Raw genomic sequence first — 25,559 nt, forward strand, 5'->3', positions numbered from 1 at the left:
ATACCTCTGGCACAGTTCTTAAAATAGTGTATTACTAAATATTAAGTATATCCTGAACCCTTTGCCCTAAGCATAGTACCCTTTGATTTACCAAGATACTGGATAAGCAGTCATAAGAATTCACCAAAATTCTACGACTATTGGGGCACCTGGGTGGCTCAGTCATTAAGCATCTGCCTTCGGCTCAGGTCATGATCCCAGTGTCCTGGGATCGAGCCCCGCATCAGGCTCCCTGCTCAGCGGGAAGCCTGCTTCTCTCTCTCCCTCTCCCACTCCCCCTGCTTGTGTTCCCTCTCTCACTGTGTCTGTCAAAAAAAAATAAATAAAATCTTAAAAAAAACACAAAAAACAAAAAACAAACCCCACAAAATTCTACAACTACTCAAGGGAAAAATAATTAACTAGACCTAAAAGACATCTCTAGTTAGTTAGTAAGTAATCTCTATGCCCAACATGAGGCTTGGGGTTTGAACTCACAACCCTGAGATCCAGAGTCAGGTGCTCTACTGACTGCTAGCCAGGTGCCCCACCTAACAGACATGTAAAGAACTCCACCCAACAACAGCAGAATAAACATTAATCTCAAGCGTACAGTGAAACATTCTTCAAGATCATTTGTGAAGCAACAGAACAAACATCAATAAACTTTTTTTTTTAAAGATTTTATTTATTTATTCGACAGAGAGACAGTGAGAGCAGGAACACAAGCAGGGGAAGTGGGAGAGGGAGAAGCAGGCTTCCCACTGAGCAGGGAGCCCAACGCGGGGCTCAATCCCAGGACCCTGGAATCATGACCTGAGCCACCCAGGTGCCCCGCATCAATACTTAAAAGGACTGAAATAATCCAAATTATGTTCTACATGCACAATGAAATTAAAAAAGAATTCAACACCAGAAGAAATTCTGGGAAATTCACAAATATGTGGAAATTAACCAACACACTCTTAGATAATCAATGGGTCAAAGAATAACAAGGAAAATTAGAAACTACTTTGAGATGAATGAAAACAAAAACAACTGCACACCCAAATTTATGGGATGCAGCTAAAGCAGAATTTAGAGGGAAATTTATAGCTGTAAATACTTATATTGAAAGATGGGCTATAGTTCATTCCAAATTGATGTTGCTACTATTTCATATATAAAACCCAAACCCAAAAGCAGGTAATTTTTCATCAGGTTACTTAAGAATACATAGATGAAAAGCACGCTCTTTTTGCCAGGCCTTTACTACCTATTTGGAAAGGAGGAGAATGATAGAAAGGAAAGCAGAAATGGCACACTTTAATACACAATACCAACAAACACCGAAATCTGAATATTCTACAGCCTTTAAAGACAACAGCTGTTCAGGTGGGTGTAGCTATACTAAGTGCTCCAAGAAGGCAGATAAAAGGCTTCTGAACATATAGAGTATGACTTTCCAAGTTAATGAAAACAAAGTACTTGTTCCTTCTACTGCACCAGTAAGCTAAATTTGGAAGGCCAATAATGTAGTCAATCTCAAGAAAAGACCTGTAGGGCTACTAGTTTCCACTTCTAGCGCTATGTGGCCACTAGTCACAAATTCACCTGGATATCTCATATGGACAATATTAGCACAGTTTTAGAAAACTGACACCAATTTCAGGTTCAAGATCTACCGATTCAGCTTTGACATGTGACTTTGAGAAAGTCTTAATCATTATGATCTTCTCTTACAGCCTGGCATAGAAATCCTCCGAGCTACTGCTGTTTTCTAAACAGGTACAGTACACTTAAACAGAAACCGCATCCTCCCTTCAGTAAGCTGAAGTACTTGCTTACTTTCATTATTAAAATTTTTTAACACGGTTTCACTGTGTTTCTCACTGTATCTGGAAAGCATTAAAAAAGTAACTGTGGCTACGTTAATTTTTTCCTGAAAAAAAAAAAACACAAAAAACTGAACAATGATTTTCTCTGAGAAGTTTCCTTTTTTACTTTTTCTGACAATAAATGCAGCATTTTTTTTTAAAAGAGAAGTTGCTCTTTGTTTTTTGTGTTTTTTTTTAAGATTTTATTTATTTATTTGAGAGAGAGAGAATGAGAGAGAGCACATGAGGGGGGGAGGGTCAGAGGGAGAAGCAGACTCCCTGCTGAGCAGGGAGCCCGATGCGGGACTCATCCAGGGACTCCAGGATCATGACCTGAGCCGAAGGCAGTCGCTTAACCAACTGAGCCACCCAGGCGCCCATAAATGCAGCATTTAATTTCAAAAAAGTTATCTGGGTAACAGGAGGGAGTATGGCCTTTCTTTTACACTTTTTTAAAACAATTTCACTTATTTGAGAGAGAGGGAAAGTGAGCACGAGACAGAACCAGAGGACAGAGAACCAGGAGAAGCAGACTCCCCGCTGAGCAAGGAATCAGATGTGGGACTCAATCCCAGGACCCTGGGATCATGACTTGAGCTGAAGGCAGATGCTTAACTGATGGAGCCACTCAGGCTCCCTTACACTTTTCTATTAAATAATTCCTTTTTTTTAAAGATTTATTTATTTATTTGACAGAGAGAAATACAGCTACAGAGGGAACACAAGCAGGAGGAGTGGGAGAGGGAGAAGCAGGCTTCCCGCTGAGCAGGGAGCCCGATGTGGGGCTCGATCCCAGGACCCTGGGATCATGACCTGAGCCGAAGGCAGACGCTTAACCAACTGAGCCATCCAGGCACCCCTCTACTAAATAATTCTAACATGTTTAAAAGGAATAAAATGAAGACACCTGATCTTTTCAGTGCACAATAGATAACTAGAAACCACTGATAACTTCAAATCTTTTTCTCTCTTAATTTTATTTTTCTAAGTTAAACATTTTAATGAAGTTGATAAATAATAAAATGTCATCTTGACCACAGCTAAACAGGGACAAAAGGAAGGAGAAATGAATAATTAAACCTCTGAAAAACTGCAATTTGGCTGCATTAGTAATTTTAATCCAGTTGGAAGACTGACCTAAGTCAACATTTAAATATATAAGAAAGCACATAACATTACTTTCATATCAGGTACAGGGAAAAGATAAGCAAGAAATAGCTAGATCTGGGCAGCAAGACCATTTTTCGGGCCAATCTGGAAAAGGGCTGAGCATGCTTCTAATTTCCCATCATGCATTCTAAATAAAGTCTGTGTAGCAGCCCTCAATGATGTGGAGGACTTGTGCTTCCTGAACCAAGAAAAGTCTTAATATCCAACAAATCTGCTCCATGAGGGTGTACCCAGTGATTTTTTTTTTCCCTTGTAAGAAAGCAAGATGGGGGCACCTGGGTGGCTCAGTTGTTAGGCGCCTGCCTTCGGCTCAGGTCATGGTCCCAGGGTACTGGGATTGAGCCCCAAATCAGGCTCCCTGCTCGGCGGGAAGCCTGCTTCTCCCTCCCCCACTCCCCCTGCTTGTGTTCCCTCTCTCACTGTGTCTCTGTCAAATAAATAAATAAAAAATCTTAAAAAAAAAAAAAGCAAGACAGGTCGGGGCACCTGGGTGGCTCAGTTGGTTGAGCAACTGCCTTTGGCTTGGGTCAAGATCCTGGAGTCCCAGGATAGAGACCCGCATGGGGCTCCCTGCTCAGCAGGGAGTCTGCTTCTCCCTCTGACCCTCCCCCCTCTCATGCTCTATCTCATTCTCTAAAATAAATAAATAAAATCTTTAAAAAAAAAAAAAAAAGAAAGCAAGACAGGTCTTAAAATGTCGATTTGTAGGGCGCCTGGGTGGCTCAGTTGGTTAAGCGACTGCCTTCAGCTCAGGTCATGATCCTGGAGTCCCTGGATCGAGTCCCGCATCGGGCTCCCTGCTCGGCAGGGAGCCTGCTTCTCCCTCTGACCCTCCCCCCTCTCATGTGCTCTCGCTCTCTCATTCTCTCTGTCTCAAATAAATAAATAAAAAAAAAAAAAAAAAAAAAAATCTTTAAAAAAAAATGTCGATTTGTAAACTGACATCTGGAGAAAAATTTTTTAATTTTTGTAAAGATTTTATTATTTATTTGACAGAGAGAGACACAGCGAGAGAGGGAACACAAGCAGGGGGAGTGGGAGAGGGAGAAGCAGGTTTCCCACTGAGCAGGGAGCCCGATGCGGGGCTCGATCCCAGGACCCTGGGATCCTGACCTGAGCCGAAGGCAGACGCTTAATGACTGAGCCACCCAGGCGCCCCTGGAAAAAAAATTTTTAAAGATTTTATCTATATATTTGGGAGAGTAAGCAAGAGCGAGACTGAGAGAAGGAGTGGGGGAGGGGCAGAGGAAGAAGCAGACTCCCTACAGAGCAGGGAGACCCGATGCAGGACTCAATTCCAGGACCCTGGGATCACCACCAGAGCCAAAGGCAGATGCTTAACTGACGAGCCACCCAGGTGCCCAATCTGGAAAATTACTGTAGTGCTTTTGTTTTTTACTGCTTTTCTGATTATGAAACTAATATATGCTTATAAAAACATCCATGATAGAAATGCATGCTACAGAGAGTGAAAATTCACCAGAATCTCAACATCCAGAGAAGACCAATTGCTACCAACAGAATGGTTCTTTTTCCTTATATTGCAGTACATGTGAGGATGCCTCAGTAAGGCACTCTACCTTGTTGTCAAAGCTCTCGGCAGAGGATCCTGGCTCTAAAGCTCAACATTTGCAGGATCAACTAACAAAACCTGGTTTGTTTTTCTAAACATAAATTAGCATGGATGATCACCCTCTAGAAGGATTTCATTTAGCCAAAGAAACTAAAACAGAATTAAAACTACACCTATGAGGGGCGCCTGGGTGGCTCAGTCGGTTAAGCGACTCAGGTCATGATCCCAGGGTCCTGGGATCGAGCCCCGCATCGGGCTCCCTGCTGGGCAGGAAGCCTGCTTCTCCCTCTCCCCCTGCTTGTGTTCCATCTCTTGCTGTGTCTCTGTCAAATAAATAAATAAAATCTTAAAAAAAAAACAAAACTACACCTATGAGAGGCACCTGGCCGGCTCAGCCAGAAGAGCATACAACTCTTGATTTCGGGCCTTCAGTTCAAGCCCCACGTTGGGTGTAGAGATGACTTAAACAACAGGAAAAACCCTACGCCTATAAATACACACCAAATTTCTCAGCTATCAAAATGACTCGACTTAACCTGACACAGCTAAAAAAAAAAAAAAAATCAGAAGGACTAGCAAAAAATAAAATGTGCCTCAGACAAACTATGTGCTGGTGTCAATCAAGTATCTTAGATGCTGAGTAGACATTTCCTTATTTCACACATCTGGTTCCACAGTCCTATAAAACACTTGTCAAACTGTGAAATAATGTTCTTTGTTAAAGGAGACTGGCACATGAAGCAGACGTTAGCTGTGCTGTTATTATATATTCTGGCTATGGATTTTGGGCCATTGTCATTTAACCTGATCTCAAGCAGGTAATCTGTTCAGCCCTTTTGGACAGCAGAGTAACCTTTGAGATTATGAATTATTATTAGAAACAAGCTAAATATTCAGCAATAGGGAAATATTAAGTCTATTATAGATTAACTTTATTATTTTTTAAATTATTTTTTAAAAATATTTTATTTATTTGACAGAGAGCACAAGTAGGGAGAGCTGCAGAGGGAGAGGGAGAAGCAGGCTCCCCGAAGAGCATGGAGCCCGATGCAGGGCTCAATCCCAGGACCCTGGGATCACGACCTGAGCCGAAGGCAGACGCCCAACCAACTGAGCCACCCAGGTGCCCCAACTTTATTTTTCTTTAAAGATTTATTTATTTTGAGGGGCGCCTGGGTGGCTCAGTTGGTTAAGTGTCTGCCTTCGGCTCTGGTCGTGATCCCGGGGTTCTGGGTTTGAGTCCCACGTCGGGCTCCCTGCTCCACAAGGAGCCTGCTTTTCCCTCTGCCTCTGCCCCTCCGTCTCTCATGAACGAATAAGTAAAACATTAAAAAAAAAAAAAAAAAAAATCTACAGAAGGCTTCTGCCATTTTGCTAAACTTAGATTTTTTTTGTTTTAAAGATTTTTATTTATTTATTTGAGAGAGAGAGAATGAGAGAGAGCACATGAGAGAGGGGAGGGTCAGAGGGAGAAGCACACTCCCCGCCGAGCAGGAAGCCCTATGCGGGACTCGATCCAGGGACTCCAGGATCATAACCTGAGCCGAAGGCAGTCGCTTAACCAACTGAGCCACCCAGGCGCCCTTATTTTTTTTCTTAAAGATTTTTTTTTTTTAATTAGAGAGAGAGAGTACAAGCAGGAGGAGCGGCAGGTAAGAGGGAGAGGGAGAAGCAGGCTCCCCACTCAGCAGGGAGGCCACCATGGGGCTCGATCCCAGGACCCTGGAATCGTGACCCGGGCCGAAGGCAGCCGCATAACTGACTGAGCCACCCAGGCGCCCCTAAACTTAGATTTTAGAAGTCTACTGTTAGGGCGCCTGGGTGGCTCAGTCGTTAAGCGTCTGCCTTCAGCTCAGGTCATGATCCCAGGGTCCTGGGATCGAGCCCCACATCGAACTCCCTGCTCCACGGGAGGCCTGCTTCTCCCTCTCCCACTCCCCCTGCTTGTGTTCCCTCTCTTGTTGTCTCTTTGTCAAATAAATAAAAATCTCAAAAAAATAAAAGTCCACTGTTAAACTAAAGAATAAATTAGTTAAAAATTAACATAAAAAACCAACTGACATCAAAGAAGTATTAAAACTTAAAAAAAAAAAGCCATTTGTTCGAGTGAGGAAATACTTCCAATATTTTACTGCAAACCATTAGCACCTGTTTGGGTAAAAATATCAGGATAGAAAACTTAAGAATTACTGCTAGAAACGGGACACCCAAGTAGGCTCTAAGCTTTCCTACAAGGTAAAGAAAAAAACATATTAAAGCAGTATGTAGGGGAAAATCTGCCTATTCTTGGCATTCAGACTAGAGAAAATGTTCTCTCACTGAGGACACTTAGAGACCGTGAGGGACTCCTTAATACCCCTGCAGTAAATAAAATACCGAGCTCTCCCAAGGCTGCTGCTTCTAACATGTCTCAGTATTAGCCAACAACACACCCCAAAGCTCCAGCCAGCCACACAAGTCTACAGGAGGCCCCAGCAGGATGCTCTGCAGGTGCCCATCTCCTTGCTTTTGGGTTTAATCCCAACAGAAACCGGACTTTAAGGATGGAGAAACAACTTGTCTTTCACACAACCCTCCACCAATGCCGTGGTGAGCTCTGAGACAAGGTTTAAACAGTTCTGAGTTTGAGGTAGGATCAGGACAAGTACCTGGTTGGGTTTATGGGTAGAGTCTCGTGACTTAACAGTTACCTGAGCCAGGGGCTGGGCTGACATCTTCTTATCAAAGCTGTGCACCTGAATAACATTAATGAAACTAATGGCAGGGGAGCCTGGCTGGCTCAGTCAGTGAAGTGTGCAACTCTTGATCTTAGGGTCATAGAGTTCGAGCTCCACGTTGGGTGTAGAGATTACTTAAATAAATAAATCTTTAAAAGAAATAAAAAAACAAAACTAATGGCAGCTGGCATTGTCTACTTTAGGCCAGTCACTGCTTTAAGCACATGAATATATTAGGCTTTTTCTTTTTTTAAAAAAGATTTTATTTATTTGACAGAGAGAGACACAGCAAGAGAGGGAACACAAGCGGGGGGGGGGAGGGAGAAGCAGGCTTCCCGCTGAGCAGGGAGCCCGATGACGACTCAGGACTCCCAGGACACAGGGATCATGACCTGAGCCAAAGGCAGACGCTTAAACGACTGAGCCACCCAGGAGCCCCTATATTAGGCTTTTCTAATCTGCACTGTGACTCTAGGAAGATAGGTGCTCTTGGTCCCACTTTACACATGGGAGAATCGAAGCACAAAGTAAATCACCCAAGAGCACAATGTCAGATCTGCCAGTTGTAGAGCTGGGATTCAAAGCAGGTGGGTCTAGCCTGGACTGTTGGAGCACCTGTTCTTTACCACAATACTACAGATGTCTCTCATTCCACATCCATACGGTGCAACTGAGGGAGTATCTGCTGAAACGACCATGATTTTCCTTAAAGTCATTTTGAATCACTTTTTAAAGGATCTCTAAGTTTTAGGACACTGAGTCACAGTGGATTTCAGCCTAAAGATTTAAAAGCAGGTTAATTCTCAGCCATGAGAAAACCAACCAACCAACCTCTGACCAGAGCCCTTTAACTTCCTGGAATACCCGTCAGATAAAACAGATGCAAAATGTTAACTACTACTTGAATATAACTTTGTTTTTTGGGTTTTTTGTAGATTTTATTTATTTGACAGAGAGACACAGTGAGAAAGGAAACACAAGCAGGGGGCGTGGGAGAGGGAGAAGCAGGCTTCCCGCGGAGTAGGGAGCCCGATGCGGGGCTCGATCCCAGGACCCTGGGATCATGACCAGAGCCGAAGGCAGACACCTAACGACTGAGCCACCCAGGCACCCCAAACTTTGTTTTAGTAAGACTATAGATTAAAGAGAAATGAGGACAAAAAATGAGTAAAAATCACCTAAAATCAAGCTCCTTGGAGGCATCTGTTACCTTTTAGAGGACCATTTAGAAAGAAGTCCATGTATTTAATAAGCAAACAGAAATAACCCTAAATGCGATCCGCCTCTCCATTGACCTCATTTGGGTATGAAAAGGCCCTGCAGGGTGGCGGTTAAGAATACAGAATCTGGACTCAAACCGGCCTGGATTCAAATGCTAACTTGTAAACTTGGGCCAGTTACTTAACCTAAGCCTCACGTTCCTGATCAGTAAAATGGGGATAACAGCATCTTTGTTAGGATTCTTGCGGGGATTAAAAGGGAATGGAAATAAAATATTTAGCTTAGTGCAAGGACATCCTGAACATTCAACATGTTACATTACTTTTTAAAAGAGGATCCATTTATGGGGCGCCTGGGTGGCTCGGTCGTTAAGCGTCTGCCTTCGGCTCAGGTCATGGTCCCAGGGTCCTGGGATCGAGCCTGGCATCGGGCTCCCTGCTCCGCGGGAAGCCTGCTTCTCCCTCTCCCACTCCCCCTGCTTGTGTTCCCTCTCTCGCTGTGTCTCTGTCAAATAAATAAATATTAAAAACAAACAAAAAAAAGAGGATCCATTTAAACACTTCTCTCTGCCAACTGTAGACGTTATTCTGTGTTGACACAGATTTACACCAATGTTAACAACTTAACAGCATTCCATTTGACAAGCACCATAACCTGCTTATGTAGCCCCCTACTTATGGGCTACTTAGGTTTTTGGTGGGGTTTTGGTAATATGGTAATTCCATCAATTCAAAGATGCCTCTTTTTACACATTTTAACATCTCTGAAATGCATCTTACAAATGATCATATTTCAGAATTTAACAGCAGAAATTTCTTTTCTAGGTGGTACATACATTAACTGAAGTAAGTATCTTATGCCTACATTTTTTAAAAACTTGTATGAGAATTTTCTTAGAATAAATTTTTAGGGGCACCTGGGTGGCTCAGTCGGTTAAATGGCTGCCTTCAGCTCCGGTCATGATCCCAGGCTCCTGGGATCGAGCCCCGTGTCGGGCTCCCTGTTTGGCGGGGAGCCTGCTTCTCCTCCCCAACTTGTGCTCTCTAGCTCTGTCTCTCAAATAAATAAAATCTTAAAAAAAAAAAAAAAAAAGAATAAATTTTTTAAAGTAGAATTGCTGGGCTGTTTTATGTTCTGATACATGTCACCAAGCCACCATGCTGAAAGACCGTGTTACTGGTACAACCCCCACTGGCAGAAAGTGACAAGAGTCCATTTCTCCACATCCTGGCCAACACAGGGTGGGGTCAATTGTTATCATTCTTGCCAATCTGACAGGCAAAATGATCTCATCTTACCCATTTCTTTCACTGTTGAACTCAATTTACTTTAGATTCGATGTCCAGTCAGTCACTCAGTAGAAGGAGTACCACAAATGAGCTGCCCATGCCTGGCAGGTGAGCAGAGCAGGATCACTGATACCTCACATTTCCGGTTTCCTCACACCTGACAGTTAAGAGGAGCAGTAACGTACTGTAGAGGGAGCATGGGAGCCAAACCTAAGATCAAGGCCCAGCTTCGCCGCTTACTACATGTGTCAATCTGAGCAAATTTCTTAACTTGTGTGTCTGTTTCTGCAGCCACAGGATGAGGCTAAAGAGGGCCAACCTTTCACGAAGCAAATTAGAAATAATGTCAAACTCTGTGGCATAGTAAATGCTCCATAAATGATAGCTATTCAAGGATGACTTCAACTATAATGGCTTACAGAGGTGAAAACTGAAAGATCCCCAAAGGAACATTGCATTTCCTTACTCATTTCTTTCTCTAACAGGGATGACTGGTCTTTAGCCAGGCCCTCCAAAGGAGTCTTGTATAGGAACTGAAAGCTCATTCTTAGCACCTATTTGGAAACTGTCCATTCAGATGACAGGGGTAAAAAAATGAATATAGTGAAAGGTAAATTATCTGTTCTAAGAGAATTCAAACAACATCCTCATTCATAAAGATTAAATGCAAAATTCTGGATTTAGTCAAGATCGGTAAGAATTTTTTTTTTTTTGAAGATTTATTAGAGAGCATGAGCAGGGGTGGGGTAAGCAGGGTCCCTGGCTTGATCCCAGGACCCCGGGATCACAACCTGAGCCAAAGGCATATGCTTAACCAACTAAGCCACCCAGGCGCTCCAAGAATTCTTATCAACAGGCAGAGAAATGCTCCTACCAAGTACAATGAATGTGAAATCATGAAAAAAACAAAACAACAAAACAACCCACACCAACCCCATTTTTAGGTTTAATCATTCAAACACCTGAAAGGAGACTCCTGTACTCAAATTCAGGACTTCCAGCTGCTATGAAAACTGTTACCAATCAAACCCCAGTTCCGATTCCTGGTTCTCAGGAACATACTCAGTGGGCATTTGTTTCTCAGTTACACAGATTTATTCCAATGTTCCCAGCTGACAGGCAGAAATCCCCTTATTTGTCCATTCAGCATCTCTCAACACCCTCCACTCCCGTCCTTCATTCCTAGTCTCCAGCACCTATGCAGGCTGGGGCTCCAGGCTTCCCTCCTATCCCAGAACACTTCCATCATCAGCTAAAAGCCTGCAAAGGCTTCCTAAGGACAAGATCAAATTCTTACTGGTTTTTCTTATCTCACTCCAACTCTACCTTCTTTTCCACGATGGCACAGTCAATGACCCCATTCTAGCGTTCCTATTTCAAACAAACTAGCACCCCCCCGCCCCCTCCCATCCCTCTGGCAAGGGCCAGTTCAAATCACGCCCCACACAGCACTCTCAGACGTCAGCTCTTACCAGTCACCGCCCTTCCTACGTTACTCTGACAGTTACAGTGTGTGACACAACTCAGCATCCCGTGCAATACCAGTTCCTTACTAAGTACTAATAGTTGTGATCTTGGATGGATCATTTAACCTCTACAGGCCATTTCCTCATCTAAAAAATAATAAAAATTGAAATTAAGAGATTTTAAAAGGTCTTCTCCTGTTCTAAAAATCCTCTAATTTTGTATACTGCCATATCCTGCTTCACATGTTAATTTCACTTCTCTTATTTGATTTTAGAGTTCCTCAAGGGAGAAAGTATTTCTTCCCCAACTCTCAAAGCAACTTATCCCAGGATGTGGCTCAAGGAGATGCTCAGTAAATGTGACATTAAAACAGGTCATCAGCACCAAGATAGAAAGCTTCAAAGAGCCGAGTGTGAACCCAAGACCTATTTCTCTTCTTTTCTAAGATTTTTAAGTAATCTCTACACCCAACATGGGGCCCGAACTCACAACCCCGAGATCAAGAGTTGAACGAACGCTCCACCGAATGATCCAGCCAGGGACCCCCCAAGACCTATTCTAAATCAGTACTGAAAATTGATAAAGGCAGTTAGTGCCAGACAAGTAGAAGACACTGAGATGATCCACTGTTGGTTCTTTTCTAGAATTAAAGGTCTGCCTTGATAGAAAACAAGCTGCCGGCTCTTGAATGCAATGAATACAGGTTTGAGAGCTCAAAACGGTCACTTAATTTGTACACAGCATTGTCTGAAGTATGGGTACATAAACCCCTAAACAGATTTAACTTTAAGGTAGGTTCAGATGTATTCTGTGCTCTAGGGTAGAGAATTCAGAGGCCTGGTTTGGTGGAGAACCCCTGGAACTATCTGAAGCCTACAGTACAACAGCAGGGAAATTTAGGTTCATTTTGGCCATGCAAGATTGAAACCTCTGACAGAAGAGCAATTCCTTCCATTTCTCTGCCCCAATGCCCTTCTCTTCCTCCCCTCCAAAAAACACATGCTTTTATAAGAGGAACAGTAACAAAAGCAGATATACTGAAGCATTCAGTTCTATTTTAGGCTTCCAGTAAAATGTTTTTATTTTTCTCTCTTTTCTCAGGGCAGCACAAGTCAATGTGTAGATGGAAAGTAAGCAAGTGGCCTGCTGGAAGATGGGGTACACATTAACCAAATTTAACCAGGAGCTCCAAGACAGTGAGAAGAGTAAATCCCTCTCAACTCTAGTCAGAGGTAGAGCACCAAGCCCCTTGCTACTGCATTATCTTTCAAATAAAATGCATTCAGTACCCACGTGTACATGGCCCCCCTTATCGAGAGAGAGCAAATATAGGCCTATTTCATTCAAGTCAAACTGGTCAATGCTATGCCAGCCACTTCTAAACATGTTTTGGCTCACAGCTAACATCCTAAAGAGCTATCAAATCAAATCAAAGCCACTCAAATGAAACCAGTTACTCCTTGAACAATCAAATGAAGGAAACACTGCTTTTTAAAATAACAGCTCTTAAGACAAAGCAATGTCCCTCCTTTTCACTCAGCTGTTTCACAGAATTTCGAGACAAAGGGCAACTACTGTATCGTCACTTTTTTTTTTTTTTTGGAGTAAAGCCACAAGATTACTAATAAATAGCTAACGGTCAGTCACCATTCAAAAGTAATAATGACATTATGACTTCATATGCCAGTTATCTACCAAATTGGAAAGAACCAAATATATGCACTTTTCTCTCCCCAAAGAAAATCTGGAAGTAAATGTGAACACTCTGACTCACTCTCCCATCAGAACAATTTCTGGGGGAATGTTAAACAGTATCATCTTCTCTAATTATAGGATGGGAGAAGGGTTTCACACTTGTTCAAGAATTTGCCAATTTAAGTTGGAGAACTTATGAGATGCTCATGGTCTAGGTCTAGGATAAACTTCAGTGGTAACAGGGAAGGTTCTTGCCTAAAAATTATTAAAAATAGAGCTCAAATCCTTAGTTTCGTTTTGTTGCTTTAGTGCTAAATACATAATGGGATAAACTTAGAGAAAAATATGAACTACCAGGCTTCCAGATTCAAGTTTCTTGGGTGAGCTTAATGGAGAAACCCAAGTTTGCATTGGGGGGGGGGAAACTGTTCCCACAAGATTTTTGTAGAGGCTACAGACGTGAGTACCTGAGCAGCCAATCTTTAAATTTCATTATAGTTAACATACAGTGTTATATTAGTTTCAGGTGTACAATATTTGAGTAGCCAATCTTATGATGATACCATGACTGTTTATCTGCTGAAAACAGTAATCACCTATGGAAACATCAAATTACTCCTCTGTACACCAATGATACAGAGTAATTTAACAGTCTAAGTTTGCTCCTTTGCTCTGACTTCTAGCTAAGAAAATAGAAACAGAAAACGTATGTTACTCTAAAACCTACAGCTGGTTCTGTCTGCTTTCTGACACTTCAGTGCTGACTTTGAGAATATCCTCGGGAAGCTTGGCATCACAAGAACAGCTCTGAAAAAAACACTTTCGTTCCCCTTAAAGGACTCTTGAATATTGCCTTCTAGGAAGTACAACCTACATTTCTAACATCAACACACTCCAGAGTGGAACTCTATGTCTCAGGCAAGGAGAGCAAAATAGTAACTACCCACAGGTCGGCAAGACTCAAAAAAGGGGAAAAAAAACCAGTGGTCTTTATAAGGGACCACATTTCTACGTTTCCACTTTCTTCCTCTTTGTAAAATTTTAATAATTTCACTCAGGGGTAGTAAACAAATGTGTGGCAAACTCTCAACCATCAGACTACAAACGCCTCTGAGGAAAAAATGTCAGAACTTGAGAGGCCGTGAACATGGAATATGCAAACGCTAAACTTCAGGTTCTCCTCCTGTAGAGCTGACACATTATTCAATAACACCCACCCTTGTAAAAATAAATTACATATCCAAAAGGGCAAGCTGCTGCCGTCAATTGGGTAAACAACATAATTACCATGTGCCAGGTGGAAAGTGAATCCTCAAGTAAATAGTTTGGGCTCAGAATGAGCTGCAAACTGGAAAGCAGCTTATTTTTAAACTGTCAGCAGGTTTCTTTTGTGCAATTAGAGTGTAATACAGGGTAATTGCTCAAGTTTCTTTTAAGAAAATCGCCATCTGACTCGTACAACAGCAAGATGAACCTTAGGATTTAGAACTCCACTAGTTTTTTCACAAAGAATTAAAAGACACTGAGGTTCTTTAATGAGTTTTGGCATATACTTCTAACCACCTCTCTAAACTAGAGGAAATTCATTTCTAACCAACTAGCATCAGGTTCTGGATTGCAAAAATCTTTTGACTAGGTAAAGTAAGACTGAGTGCTTTTACATAAATACTTCAAGTTTAAGTCTTAAAAAAAAAAAATCCCCCAATGCTTAATAAGACTACAAGATCAGTCTACTCATACACTCATGCTGCTTTGACTTTACTTGAATTACCAACCAACAAGCAATAGAAATACTCGAGGCATTCACACAAAGGCAGTTAAAGGCCATACATCACACCAACCCTCTTAAGTCATATTTAATATTCCACTCAGCATCTCTGTCAGCTATCCAGAGCCCGCCCCACGGTAAATGGGAAAAGTGGGCAATGAGAAAGGACGAGCTCGGCTTCTTTGTGTGTTATCAGGGCAAACGAAGGTAGGTGAGTACAAGAGGAGGCCATCTCAGCATTTGCGTGGCATCACACTTACCTTGAGGATGTCCCCCCTTTTGAAGCTCAGCTCGTCGTCAGCAGTAGCTTTGAAGTCATATTTGGCGATGGCTTCCATTCTGAGCGCTGCTCAGGGCTCAGCAGCCTGAAGCCGGGGGAAGGGAGTCTTCCCTGCCGAAGCCACCCAGCGCTCTGGGCTCGGCCTCGCCGCTCTCCCGGGACTCGCTCGTGCACTCCGGGACACACAATGCCACCCTGAATCACAAGAGGGATGGGTGAGAGAAGCGGCCAGCACCGAAGGCAGCCCCGCCCTGCCGATCGGCCTGCCGCCCCAGCCCCCACGCCCCCTGGCTCGGCCTGGCTCGGCCCGCCTCCCTCGCTCGCAGGCAGGAGCCCCGATCGCCTCCTTCCTCTTCGCAGTCTCAGCCCCCAGGCGACTGACAGCCCCGCCGGCCAATGGCGGCCGCCGTTCGAGCTATTCCAAGAACACACTTCCTCTTCCTTCCCGCTGGGTGTGTGCGGTGTGCAGGAACCGGCTGGAGACCCGCTCAGTCTCCGCCTTTCCTCCCTCGCCCCTTACGCTCTCTGCTCCTCCGGCCCGAAATGCAGTCCACTCAAAAGAAAGGCCTCGCCCTGGGGATGGCACCCCGCTTTTCTCAGTAGCCTGGGCCCATTTCCTTCCTTTCTCCCCGCCAAGCTTTCTGGTCTTCTGAAAACGTTGGGTCCCCTATCCAGTCAAAAGCAAGCAATTCCGGCTTTGGTTCTGAGCTGCCTGAACTGTTCTCAGAAACTAACCCTTGGTCTGCTCCTAGGAAAGCAGGAGAAAGTGAACCTCGGAACTCCTTCTTTAAATTCAATTTGCTATTCTGAGCAAGGCAGCTCTCCCTCTATCACTTCCAAACTGTGATCAGCAAGCTCAGGTAACCAGAAAAAGGAGATCCAGCGTCAGAGCCTTTTGTTGGTGAAGACCTGCTCTTGCCTAAGGCACCCTTCTCCTCTGAACACCCCCAAGACTTCGGAGTCCCAATAGCCCTTGAAATAGATGTCCGAGGTTCAGCATTTCCAGAAGCAGCCTCCACATTATTTCCAACTACCCTAGGGAGCAAAGCTGAAGTCCTAACTACGCTTGAAAGGAATCCGTTTTTCAGAATCTGAGGTGCCAGATGCCTTATCTGGAGAAAGTGCAGGGAGATGGTGCCAGTAAATCAAACAGAAGCCTCTCACAGTTACCCTGACAACAGCTGCTTTTCTCAGAGCCAGAGGGGTTCTAAAATGAACCAAATTGCATTTTGCAGGTAAAAATTCTGTAAAAACCCTTAGGTAGTGTACTACGTGATGGTGAGCTGTGGGCATACCATCTCCAGCCCTGAACACGGACATAATCTAGACCTCTGCCTAAGGAAAGGAAAATAAAGTCCCATTCTTGTTTTCAGTTAGTGTTTTCATACAGGCTAAATAAAAGCAGAAAACAACATTGACAGTAGCAGAATGGGGACAGATTATTTATAGTGACACCCTTCTTGGATAATTACCATCTAGCAAAAAGCTCATCTGAGGGGCACGGGTGATTATTCTTTTGTTCTAAAGTTAACAATTGGGGCATTAATCAAGCATAGCTGCAAATGGACTAAGCAGTAAACCAGATGGGAATATTAAGAAGGAAATGAGTGTTACCAAGGAGGGAAGAAATCACCTGGTAATAAAAAGTCCTTCAGTCAAATTCTGAAAGCCAAACATTCTACTGCAGGTAAACTAATCAACCAAACCAATGTTTATTCTATCAGGCCATACCTACGATATCCCATGTGCGGCTGGCTCTAAAAGAGGGAAGACAGAGCTCTAGCAAATATAAAAGCAAAGAGGGAAGACAGAGCTCTAGCAAATATAAAATATACATATATGTATGAAGATTAGTCTCGAGTATTTTAAATTTTAAGTGATCTCTACACCCAACATGGGGCTCAAATTCACAACCCCAAGATCAAGTCCCATGCTCTCTCGACTGAGCCAGCCAAGCACCCCTCAGAGTATTTTTGTGTGTCCTTAAACACCCTTTACTTATTCTCCCTGTAGTTGCTTTTTTAATCAAACTTATCCATGTATATAATTTTTAAAGTCACTGCTTTTAAAAGGCTTATAAAAAAGGGGGGGCAGTTCCTCACCCCAACACCTACCAGCAATCACCCTCAATTTTATTTTTAGCTTTCTCTTTGTATTTACTTACAATATTTCTTTTTTTTTTTTTTTAAAGATTCTATTTATTTATTTGACAGAGACAGCGAGAGCAGGAACACAAGCAGGGGGAGTGGGAGAGGGAGAAGCAGGCCTCCCGCCGAGCAGGGAGCCCGATGTGGGACTCGATCCCAGGAGCCTGGGATCATGACCTGAGCCGAAGGCAGTCGCTTAACCAACTGAGCCACCCAGGCGCCCTACTTACAATATTTCTAAATAATATGCTTTTACTGCTGTTTCTTAGTTTATTCCAGCCATGACCTATCACTTGCAAGACATTCACCCCTGCCAGCTTCCCCTTGCCCCTTCCAGTAATACCTATTCCGGTTTAAGCAGAGTTTCATATTACAAAATATTCTTCACTGCTGATTTAAATATATTACAAGCAACCTTCCTCTCTAGTACAATCCTTTACTTTTTCCTGGCATTAATAACTGCTTTTCCTTTTTTGCCTTCTTTCCAATGTGTGTACCTATTTTTATTTGTTGCAAATGCTCCAAGATTTCTGCTACATGCCTGCAAATACTTTCAATATTTTCTACCTGACCAGGTCATTTATTTTAATTGGTCTCCAGGGCTGATTGTTGGGACTATGTATCAATGCCGGGAAGCTGAACTGAGCAGATCTAACAAAGATAAGGAGTTTCATTTTTGAAAAACAGAAATCAGAAAATCAGAAACTCAAAGCATTGTCACTGTCAAGGTAGTATGTTGTAACAGGGCATAAATTTCTAGGTCATTCAGGATTTCAGACAACTGCAGTGTAACTGAACTGCTACAGCATAAAAACCAAGACAGTTTTCAACACTGGGTTCTCCGGTGACCCAACTCATCTACCATAGGATTCCTAGAGAAAGCATAAACAGACACTCTTGAAAGTCATGTTTCAAGTAACTACTGCTTTGTGAGACACAGTTTGAGAGAAATGAAAACCAGGCACAATTGATACTTCTTTGGCTATGCCAAATAAAAATTAGCAGCTCATGGAGAAAACCTGAAGGGCTCAGCTTCTCAAGCTAGCCACAGAAAAGAGCACACAGGCTAAAGGAATTCAAAAGGATGTGTTTCATTAAAGGCAAAAACAAAAACAACCAACAAACCCACAAAAAACTATCTTATACACAACACTAATTATCAAAAGAAGAAAACTGAAAGTGGACGCAATGTATAATGATTTTAACAGAGAAAATGGGTTGAGAGTACATTTAACACTGAATTCTAATGAGAATGGTTAAGCTGTTCCAGCATACACCCTGCAGTCCATCACAGGCAGCAAATTTGAAGAACACAAGTGCAGGGGTGCCTGGGTGGCTCTGGCTCGGTGAGCTAAGCATCTGCTTTGGCTCAGGTCCTGATCCTGTGGGATCAAGCCCCACATCAGGATCCCTGCTCCTGGGGGCTCCTGCTTCTCCCTCTCCCTCTGCCTGCCACTCCCCCTGCTTGTGCTCTCTCTCTGTCCAAGTGAAGAAATAAAATCTTTAAAAAAAAAAAAAAAAAGAACAGAAGCGCAGCCTGAATTGTTCATTTCAAGCAATGTGCACTGAATCCTAAAATGTAGTCCCCTAAAGGTATTTGTAGGACTTTATTTTCTTTCTTCCACTTAACTCTTTTCTTCCCAAAATTTACAGACAATAAAATACACAACACTCACTGGGCAATATAGCTTAGTGTCTGCATGGTCTTTAAAAAGCAGGCTGACCGGTGTTCAAGTAATGACCTTGATGCTTACCAGCTATTATTTTGGGCAAGCCTTTTAAACAAGCCCCATTTCTCATCTGTAAAATGGGGATAGTATCACCTACTTTATAAGATTCACTCATTATTAGGTAATATTCGTGAAATGCTTTGAATAGGGCCTGACATTAAGTTACTCAAGATAAGTTAAAATGTGATTCTACTTAAAACATAAGATGTTCAATTTCACTGTTAAAAACTGCAAATTAAAACGAGATTTCCTTCACCTACTAATTGGCAAATTTTTTAAAGGTTTATAATACTTAGCCTCTGCAATACTCTGGGTGAACACACTCTGATTCTTTACCCAATGTTCATCCATTTAACATTTTGAGCAGCTACTATATGCCTGACAATGTGCTTGGTACTGTAGTATAGTAATAAAACCATCACAGAGCCCACACTGTAGCAGGGAATTAATCAGTTCAATTTTTCTGGAAAGTAATTTTATAGTAGTATAATATAGTAATTTTATGTTGACAATTTTAAAATACATATCCTTGAAAAAGCAATTCCAATTCCTAGATTTATCTCACTGAAATAATGACAAATACCATGTGCCAAATACATATATATACACCTGATCAATATCCATGAGAATATCTATGGAGTATCTTCCTATATAAATACCAAGAGATACTATCAAATTAAAAACAAAAATGCCGAAAAATTAGTTTATCCCATTTCCATAAAGCAAAATAGTATTTATCAGTGTGTGCTAAAGAAAAAACCCAAAAGGTTAACAAGGTTATCTCTAGGAGCAAGATCACAAAATATTTTCACTTTTTTTTTTTTTTAAGGTTGTATTCATTTGAGAGAGAGAGTAAGCGAGAGAGAGAGTGCACACACAAGCCACTGAGCAGGGAGCCTGATGCCGGGACTTGATCCCAGCACCCTGGGATCATGACCTGAGCCAAAGGCAGATGCTCAACCGAGCCCCCCAGGCACCCCAATATTTTTTCTTTCTGCACTACACACCTCAATTGTATTTTCATCACTACTTTTGTAGTTAGAAAAAACAAACACTAAAAAATCTTACTGGCGCTCTGGAGTTAGACCTGAATTCAATTGTCCCATTACCACTAGATGGGTGAACCTATATTCCCTAAATCCTAGTTTCCCTCAACTGGAAAATGGGGATAATAACGCATGTACCTGATAGGACATTTTGATGATTAAGAGGTAGCACATATAAAGGCCTTGGAGTGGAGTAAAGGCCGTGGAGTCTCTGGCACAAAGTACTAAGAAGTGTTAACTGGCCGGCATTACCAGCACCTTTTCAAGTACCGTTCCATATGTTCCTACATTGTCCATCTTCTTCCATCTACATGCAAACTCAGAAGAGCTTTCTGGTAGACAAATTAACAGCCCTATTAAATATAAACTTTAAAATTAAATTGCTCCACATCAGAGTCCTAACAATGCTCAAATACTTACACATACAAAGACATGTATCGTCACTTATTCTCTTAGGCTTTTAAATATTTACTCTACATACAGAAAGTGTAATTTAAGTAAATTAAGTTGACTAATTTAAAACCACATTCCTGCCTCATTATTTTACAGCTGTTCTGTAACAACAGTTTTGGTCCTTGGACTAGTTGCATCAAAATCGTTCCATTCAGAGACTGATTCACTGTGGGGTGCCTTAGGCCCAGAGCCTGAAATAAGATTCACAGGTAATTCTTATGCATGCTAAACTTTAAGAATCACTGCTGTACTGGAAGGGTGCTTAACCAGATTTTAACTTTGCATTCCAGGTAATGCACTACAATGTCTTTGCATAAAATGAAAATAATGCATATTCACTTGGCTCAACTAGGAAAAAGCCAACTTTGACAAATAAAACCAAGGGCTCTCAATAGTCTTTCAGTAGTGCCAGAGAGTTTTTTTTTAATTAAGCAAGTAACTATTAATTTCTCTCAGGAGAGCACGGTGGGTCTCTAGTCTGTATTAATTTCTCCAAAATCTATTACTCTTCTGTTCTAGGTAACAATCAGAACCACTGCTGCACAACAGGCAACATAACAGGATTTTTCTCAGAAAAACTGCTAAGTACCATCAACTAGTAGTATTTAAAACCTAGCAATCCCTCAAATCTGAATACACTTGCTAAAGAAGTAAACTGCCTCAAGCATTTAAATGCTTGCTTTTAGTATCAAAGAAAGCCGATTATAAGAATTAACTTTGGTTTTTGGGAATTCAGAAAATTTTGAACAAGGGAAGGAGCAATGGAACACATAAAGTTACTTCTTTCTATCGAAAAGACCCCAACAACATAACAAAGTTGCCTGATTAAAAAGAACCCTGGTAAAGAATAAATTCATACTGTCACAATGGGCAAGTTTTAATTCATCAGTGGTCTAAATAAATTCTATTCCCTCAAATACTTCATGTTATCTTAATTCTATTGTAATATAGGTCTATGGTTGGTTTTGTTTTTTAACATGAACCACTCCCACTAAAAGCCAAAAGATAAGTCATACAAGCCCCAAAGTGACCCAATCTTCCTTAACTAATATAAGAGAGACACAGGGAGAAAAGCGTAAGCAGACACAAAAGCACAATGTTAAAATGAAAAAAACAACCAAAACACAAATAACACAAGCAAGCTACACTTGTGACCCAGTGGCAGTATTGATTACTTACGGATGAATTCAATCCTTTGAGCCTCCCAGTTCCCAGGGGGAGAACTTAAAGTCTCGCATGGCTCTCTGGCAACTCTTCTGGCTGACTGAAGGAACACAGTGGACGCTTCAAAGTGAAGGATAAAGCAGAAAAGAGGGTACTTCCCCGGAGAGAAAACGGAATCTTTAAATGAGGGAGAAGACGAATTGCACCAAAGGGCAGAAACCTCAAAAATTATGCCGAAGAAGAGACAAAAAGGAGGAAGGGGAAGTAGATTAGCAAAAAAGGGGGGAGGGAGGGATGGGCAAATGACTTGCATTACACAAGTAAGCATTTAGTGTCCGCAGTGAAAATAGAAGTAGATAGAAAGGGAAGGCAACTGCTGGAGAAGTATAAAGTGAGAGAGAGACAGGAAACCCAAAGAGATACGCTAACTTCTTTCATGTGTCTTTTAGACTCTTTTCTGAGTCAACAGTACCAAAAGATAGATGTCGAGTGCACTTCGGCTCCTCTGCAAATCCTACTTTTATAATGACTCCCTAAACAAGCTGTAACTCATGTGGCTTATATGGAGAGCGTTGCAAATGAAAAATACCAGTGCTTTTCTATCCCCTCGCACTGAAATCTTGCCCCGGAGCATTCCAACCAACTGCTGCTCATTGTTCTTTTACAAGTATTTTTCAGAGTAGCTTCAAAAAAGAAAAAGAGAAACTAGACATCTCGCCTGGCTCCGGCAGCAAAGGTTCTAACTCACGGTATTCATAGGGTCGGTGGGTTCCCTCCCCAAATTCGACCCAATGACACCAGGAGATGGTGACGTGGTGGCCGTGCAGGTCGCAAGAGCATCAATCACCACATTTGCAGCCGCTGCGAATCCCCCGCCTCCCGGCCAAGTCAGACTGACTCACAGAATGAGTACCCAGGGCTCCCGGGCTTCTCCCGACCCCTCTGCGCAAACCCTCCGGAAGAAAGCGTGAAACTTAATGAGGAGCACCGGCCTCCTGCCCTGGGGTCCGGGGCTCTGCACCGAGCTAAGGGCTGGGGGAGGACGGTCCCCAGGAAGAAAGCTCCCCAAAAGGGGAAACGCGGAGCCCGGGAGCCCCGGGGACTCCGTCCCCCGCCCCAGGCCTCGCCGCCCCGACCCCGAACCCCGGCAGCCCTCGGTAGGCTGGGCCCGGTCCCCGCAGGCCGACTCCCGCAGCCGAGCGAGGGGGGAAGAGGCACCGGAGCAGCGCCGCCGCCGCCGGCCGCACTCACCGTAGCGCAGCTGCTCCGCTCCGCGCCCGGCCGGCCCCTCTGCAGCGGTGCGAGCGGCCGCCGACCGCGCTGCTGCTCCCCGACGGCAGCGCCTGTTCCCGCCGCCGTCGCCGCCTCAGTCTTCGTCGCCTCTGCCGCTGCCGCCGCCGCCCGCTCGCAGAAGCAGCACAGCCGCCTGGCTTCCGCTCCTCGTCGGGGTCCCGCGAGAACTTCCCCGCGCGGCCCCGCCCCGCCCCCGCGAGACTTCCCCCGGCGGAAAACGCCCAGAGCGCAAGCGCTCCTCCTCGTCGCAGGTAGCCACCATCTAGATGCCAAGGCGCGTGCGCCAGACCGCCCAGGAGCAGGTGGCACCGACATGGCTCCGCCTCCGGGTCGCTGTAACCCTCTCTGTGCCAGGGCGGGTAAATTACAGCTTAGCCCTGAAGGAGTTAACTCTTCACCACACCCTAATCACTTCCCTTCTCCTGCCACCAAACCGAGGCAGTTGCGGGGGGAGGGGGTGGGGGTGCGGGAATCTCCCTCCATCCTGAAACACTCCAAATAGAGGACCAGCTTTTGAAATACTTGAAAATATGGTCCAAACAGCCCTGTTAGAGGAATTAACATATTCGCTCATTGATCTAATCAAGTGCCTAATACGTGCTAATCATAGGTATAGGTATAGGTGTTGGGTATAGAAGATACAATGAACAGATATCCTGGCCCTCAAGCAATTCACGATCTAGAGGAGCGGAAGAAAAGTAAAAAAAAAAAAAAAAAAAAAAAAAAAAAAGCCATATGCAATGTTAGAATTATTTGGGGAAAATGCTGAGGAAGCAAAAAAGATGGGAGGAAGGACCGCTACTCTGCCCATCTCAGAATAGCCTTCCCAGAGAAGGTGATGATGACGTCTGAGTCTCTGAGCAGTTGGTTGGAATGCTCCGGGGCAAGATTTCAGTGCGAGGGGATAGAAAAGCACTGGTATTTTTCATTTGCAACGCTCTCCATATAAGCCACATGAGTTACAGCTTGTTTAGGGAGTCATTATAAAAGTAGGATTTGCAGAGGAGCCGAAGTGCACTCGACTAGACAGAGAAGTCGGGGTAAGGGCTCTCCAGGCGAAGGGAACGGCACGCAAGTACAAAGGAACGGAGGTGTGAGAGAGTCATGTTCTGTGTAATGCTAAGTAGTTCGATTCCTGTACCAGGCGGGTGAGTACGAGGGAGCGGTAGATGAGGCTTGAAGATGTAACTCCCATTTTTCAGTTCCAAAAGCTCTTTCCAATTAAAGAGAACAGAACGTATCTAATGGTAATGTGCTCCCTGGAAGCCAACAAAACAGTGCTGAGATGAGAATAACCGAACATCTGATTCTATAGAGAAAAGAAGCCATTGAAATAAGGAAAATGAGTTGTTCTTTCACCAAGCATTTATTGAGCACCAACTGCATGGAAGGCACTATGCAAGGTAATAGATGAACCCACCAAAGCCTCCGCTGTCAGCAGTTTGTAATCCAGAGGAGAGTTGCCTAGTCTGCAAGGCAAAACAGTTGGCCTTAAGTCCCACTGAACTGTATACAGGACTGCAGAGTAGGGAGCCAGTTACTTGGTGCTCAGGTAATCAGGGAGGACTTGGTATTTGAACTCCAACCTGGAAGAAGGGAGGAAAGAGTGACGGAATTAGCCAATATTTCAGATTGCCCAGATTTTAGGATTTGGGGTGGGGTGGGAAGTAATGAGAGATAAGACCAAGATGTATGGCTTAGGGTTCATGGTCAAGTGATTAGCAACCTCTGAAGGTTTTTGAGCAGGACATGTCCAATATGTAGTGAAAATAATAAGAGGACTATCTATTTACCACCTGAAGTGCATAGTGTTTCTAGAGGGTGGATAATAAATATCCCCATTTACAGATTCAGAAACTGAGGCTTAGAGAGCTTACTGACCTGACCCAAGGAAACCCAAGTATAGTAGACCCAAGACTTGAACCTAGGCCTATCTTGTTCTAAAATCCATTTTTTCCCACTTTGATACTTTATAATTACTTTGTAATTCTAGAATGGTAGCCAGAAAAAAATAGAAATGGAAGGGAAGGACTTAGCTCCTGAGCAGAGAGGAGGAGGAAGTGAGGGAAGAGTTGGATTTCTTTGTTTTGAGTGGGGAGAACAACAGAGAAGTTTGCCAGCTAAAAGGAGTAGCTAACTGGGCAGGGGTGGGGTGATGCAGGGAGGAGGCAGGGAAGGAGATGATGATGTCCAATTTTGGACATGTAGAGTTCATCATTCTAGGAGACATGCAGGTGGAAATATCAGTATGCTGTTGAAAAGCTCAGTGTATTCATTCATTCTCCCCACAACATCAACTGAGCATCTACTTTGTAGAGAATAGGATGACCTGTCACAGAGCTTGCAGCCTAAAGGGGAACATACCATTGAGAGTATGACATTTGCTGTATTCGCAGCTTTGGGAGCATACAGCAGGGGACCTCACCTAGTCCAGGATCAGGGAAGTCTGAGGAGGAATGTTTGAGACTCTAGGTAGCCCAAGAGGAAAAGAGCGTTCTAAGAGAGGGCATAGCATGTTCAAAGGCCAGACAGTAAGAAAGGACTCAAGGAAGCCATTTATAACTGGGATGAAGAAGAATGTGGTGAGTGGATAAGGCATTTGGAAAGGCTCATGCAGGGCCTTTTCAGTCTGCTAAAAACTAGGCACTTCATCCTGTAGGCACACCATCCTATGGGGGAGGGGGGGATGCTAGGGGGGCAGGCACAGTCAG

General features: G+C 43.4%; 1 protein-coding gene across 2 annotated transcripts in view; it reads right to left on the reverse strand.

Annotated features, from left to right (window-relative positions):
* GRB2 (growth factor receptor bound protein 2) overlaps positions 1–23,019 on the reverse strand; it is a 75,920-nt gene extending 52,901 nt beyond the window's left edge. Inside the window, exons 1-2 of one of the 2 annotated variants that reach the window (XM_064582178.1) lie at positions 22,807–23,019; positions 14,996–15,210 (exon numbers count right to left, since the gene is read on the reverse strand). In XM_064582178.1, coding sequence (XP_064438248.1) covers positions 14,996–15,073 — 78 coding nt within the window. In that variant the 5' untranslated portion in view covers positions 15,074–15,210; positions 22,807–23,019. The remainder of the gene's footprint in view (positions 1–14,995; positions 15,211–22,806) is intronic. The other variant, XM_045888474.2, reaches the window with a different exon arrangement.
* Positions 23,020–25,559: the final 2,540 nt, after the last annotated feature.

Source organism: Mirounga angustirostris, unplaced genomic scaffold, assembly GCF_029215605.1.
Source record: "Mirounga angustirostris isolate CCGP_5_RB_7025 unplaced genomic scaffold, mMirAng1.0.hap1 SCAF_17, whole genome shotgun sequence".
NCBI lineage: Eukaryota > Metazoa > Chordata > Mammalia > Carnivora > Phocidae > Mirounga > Mirounga angustirostris.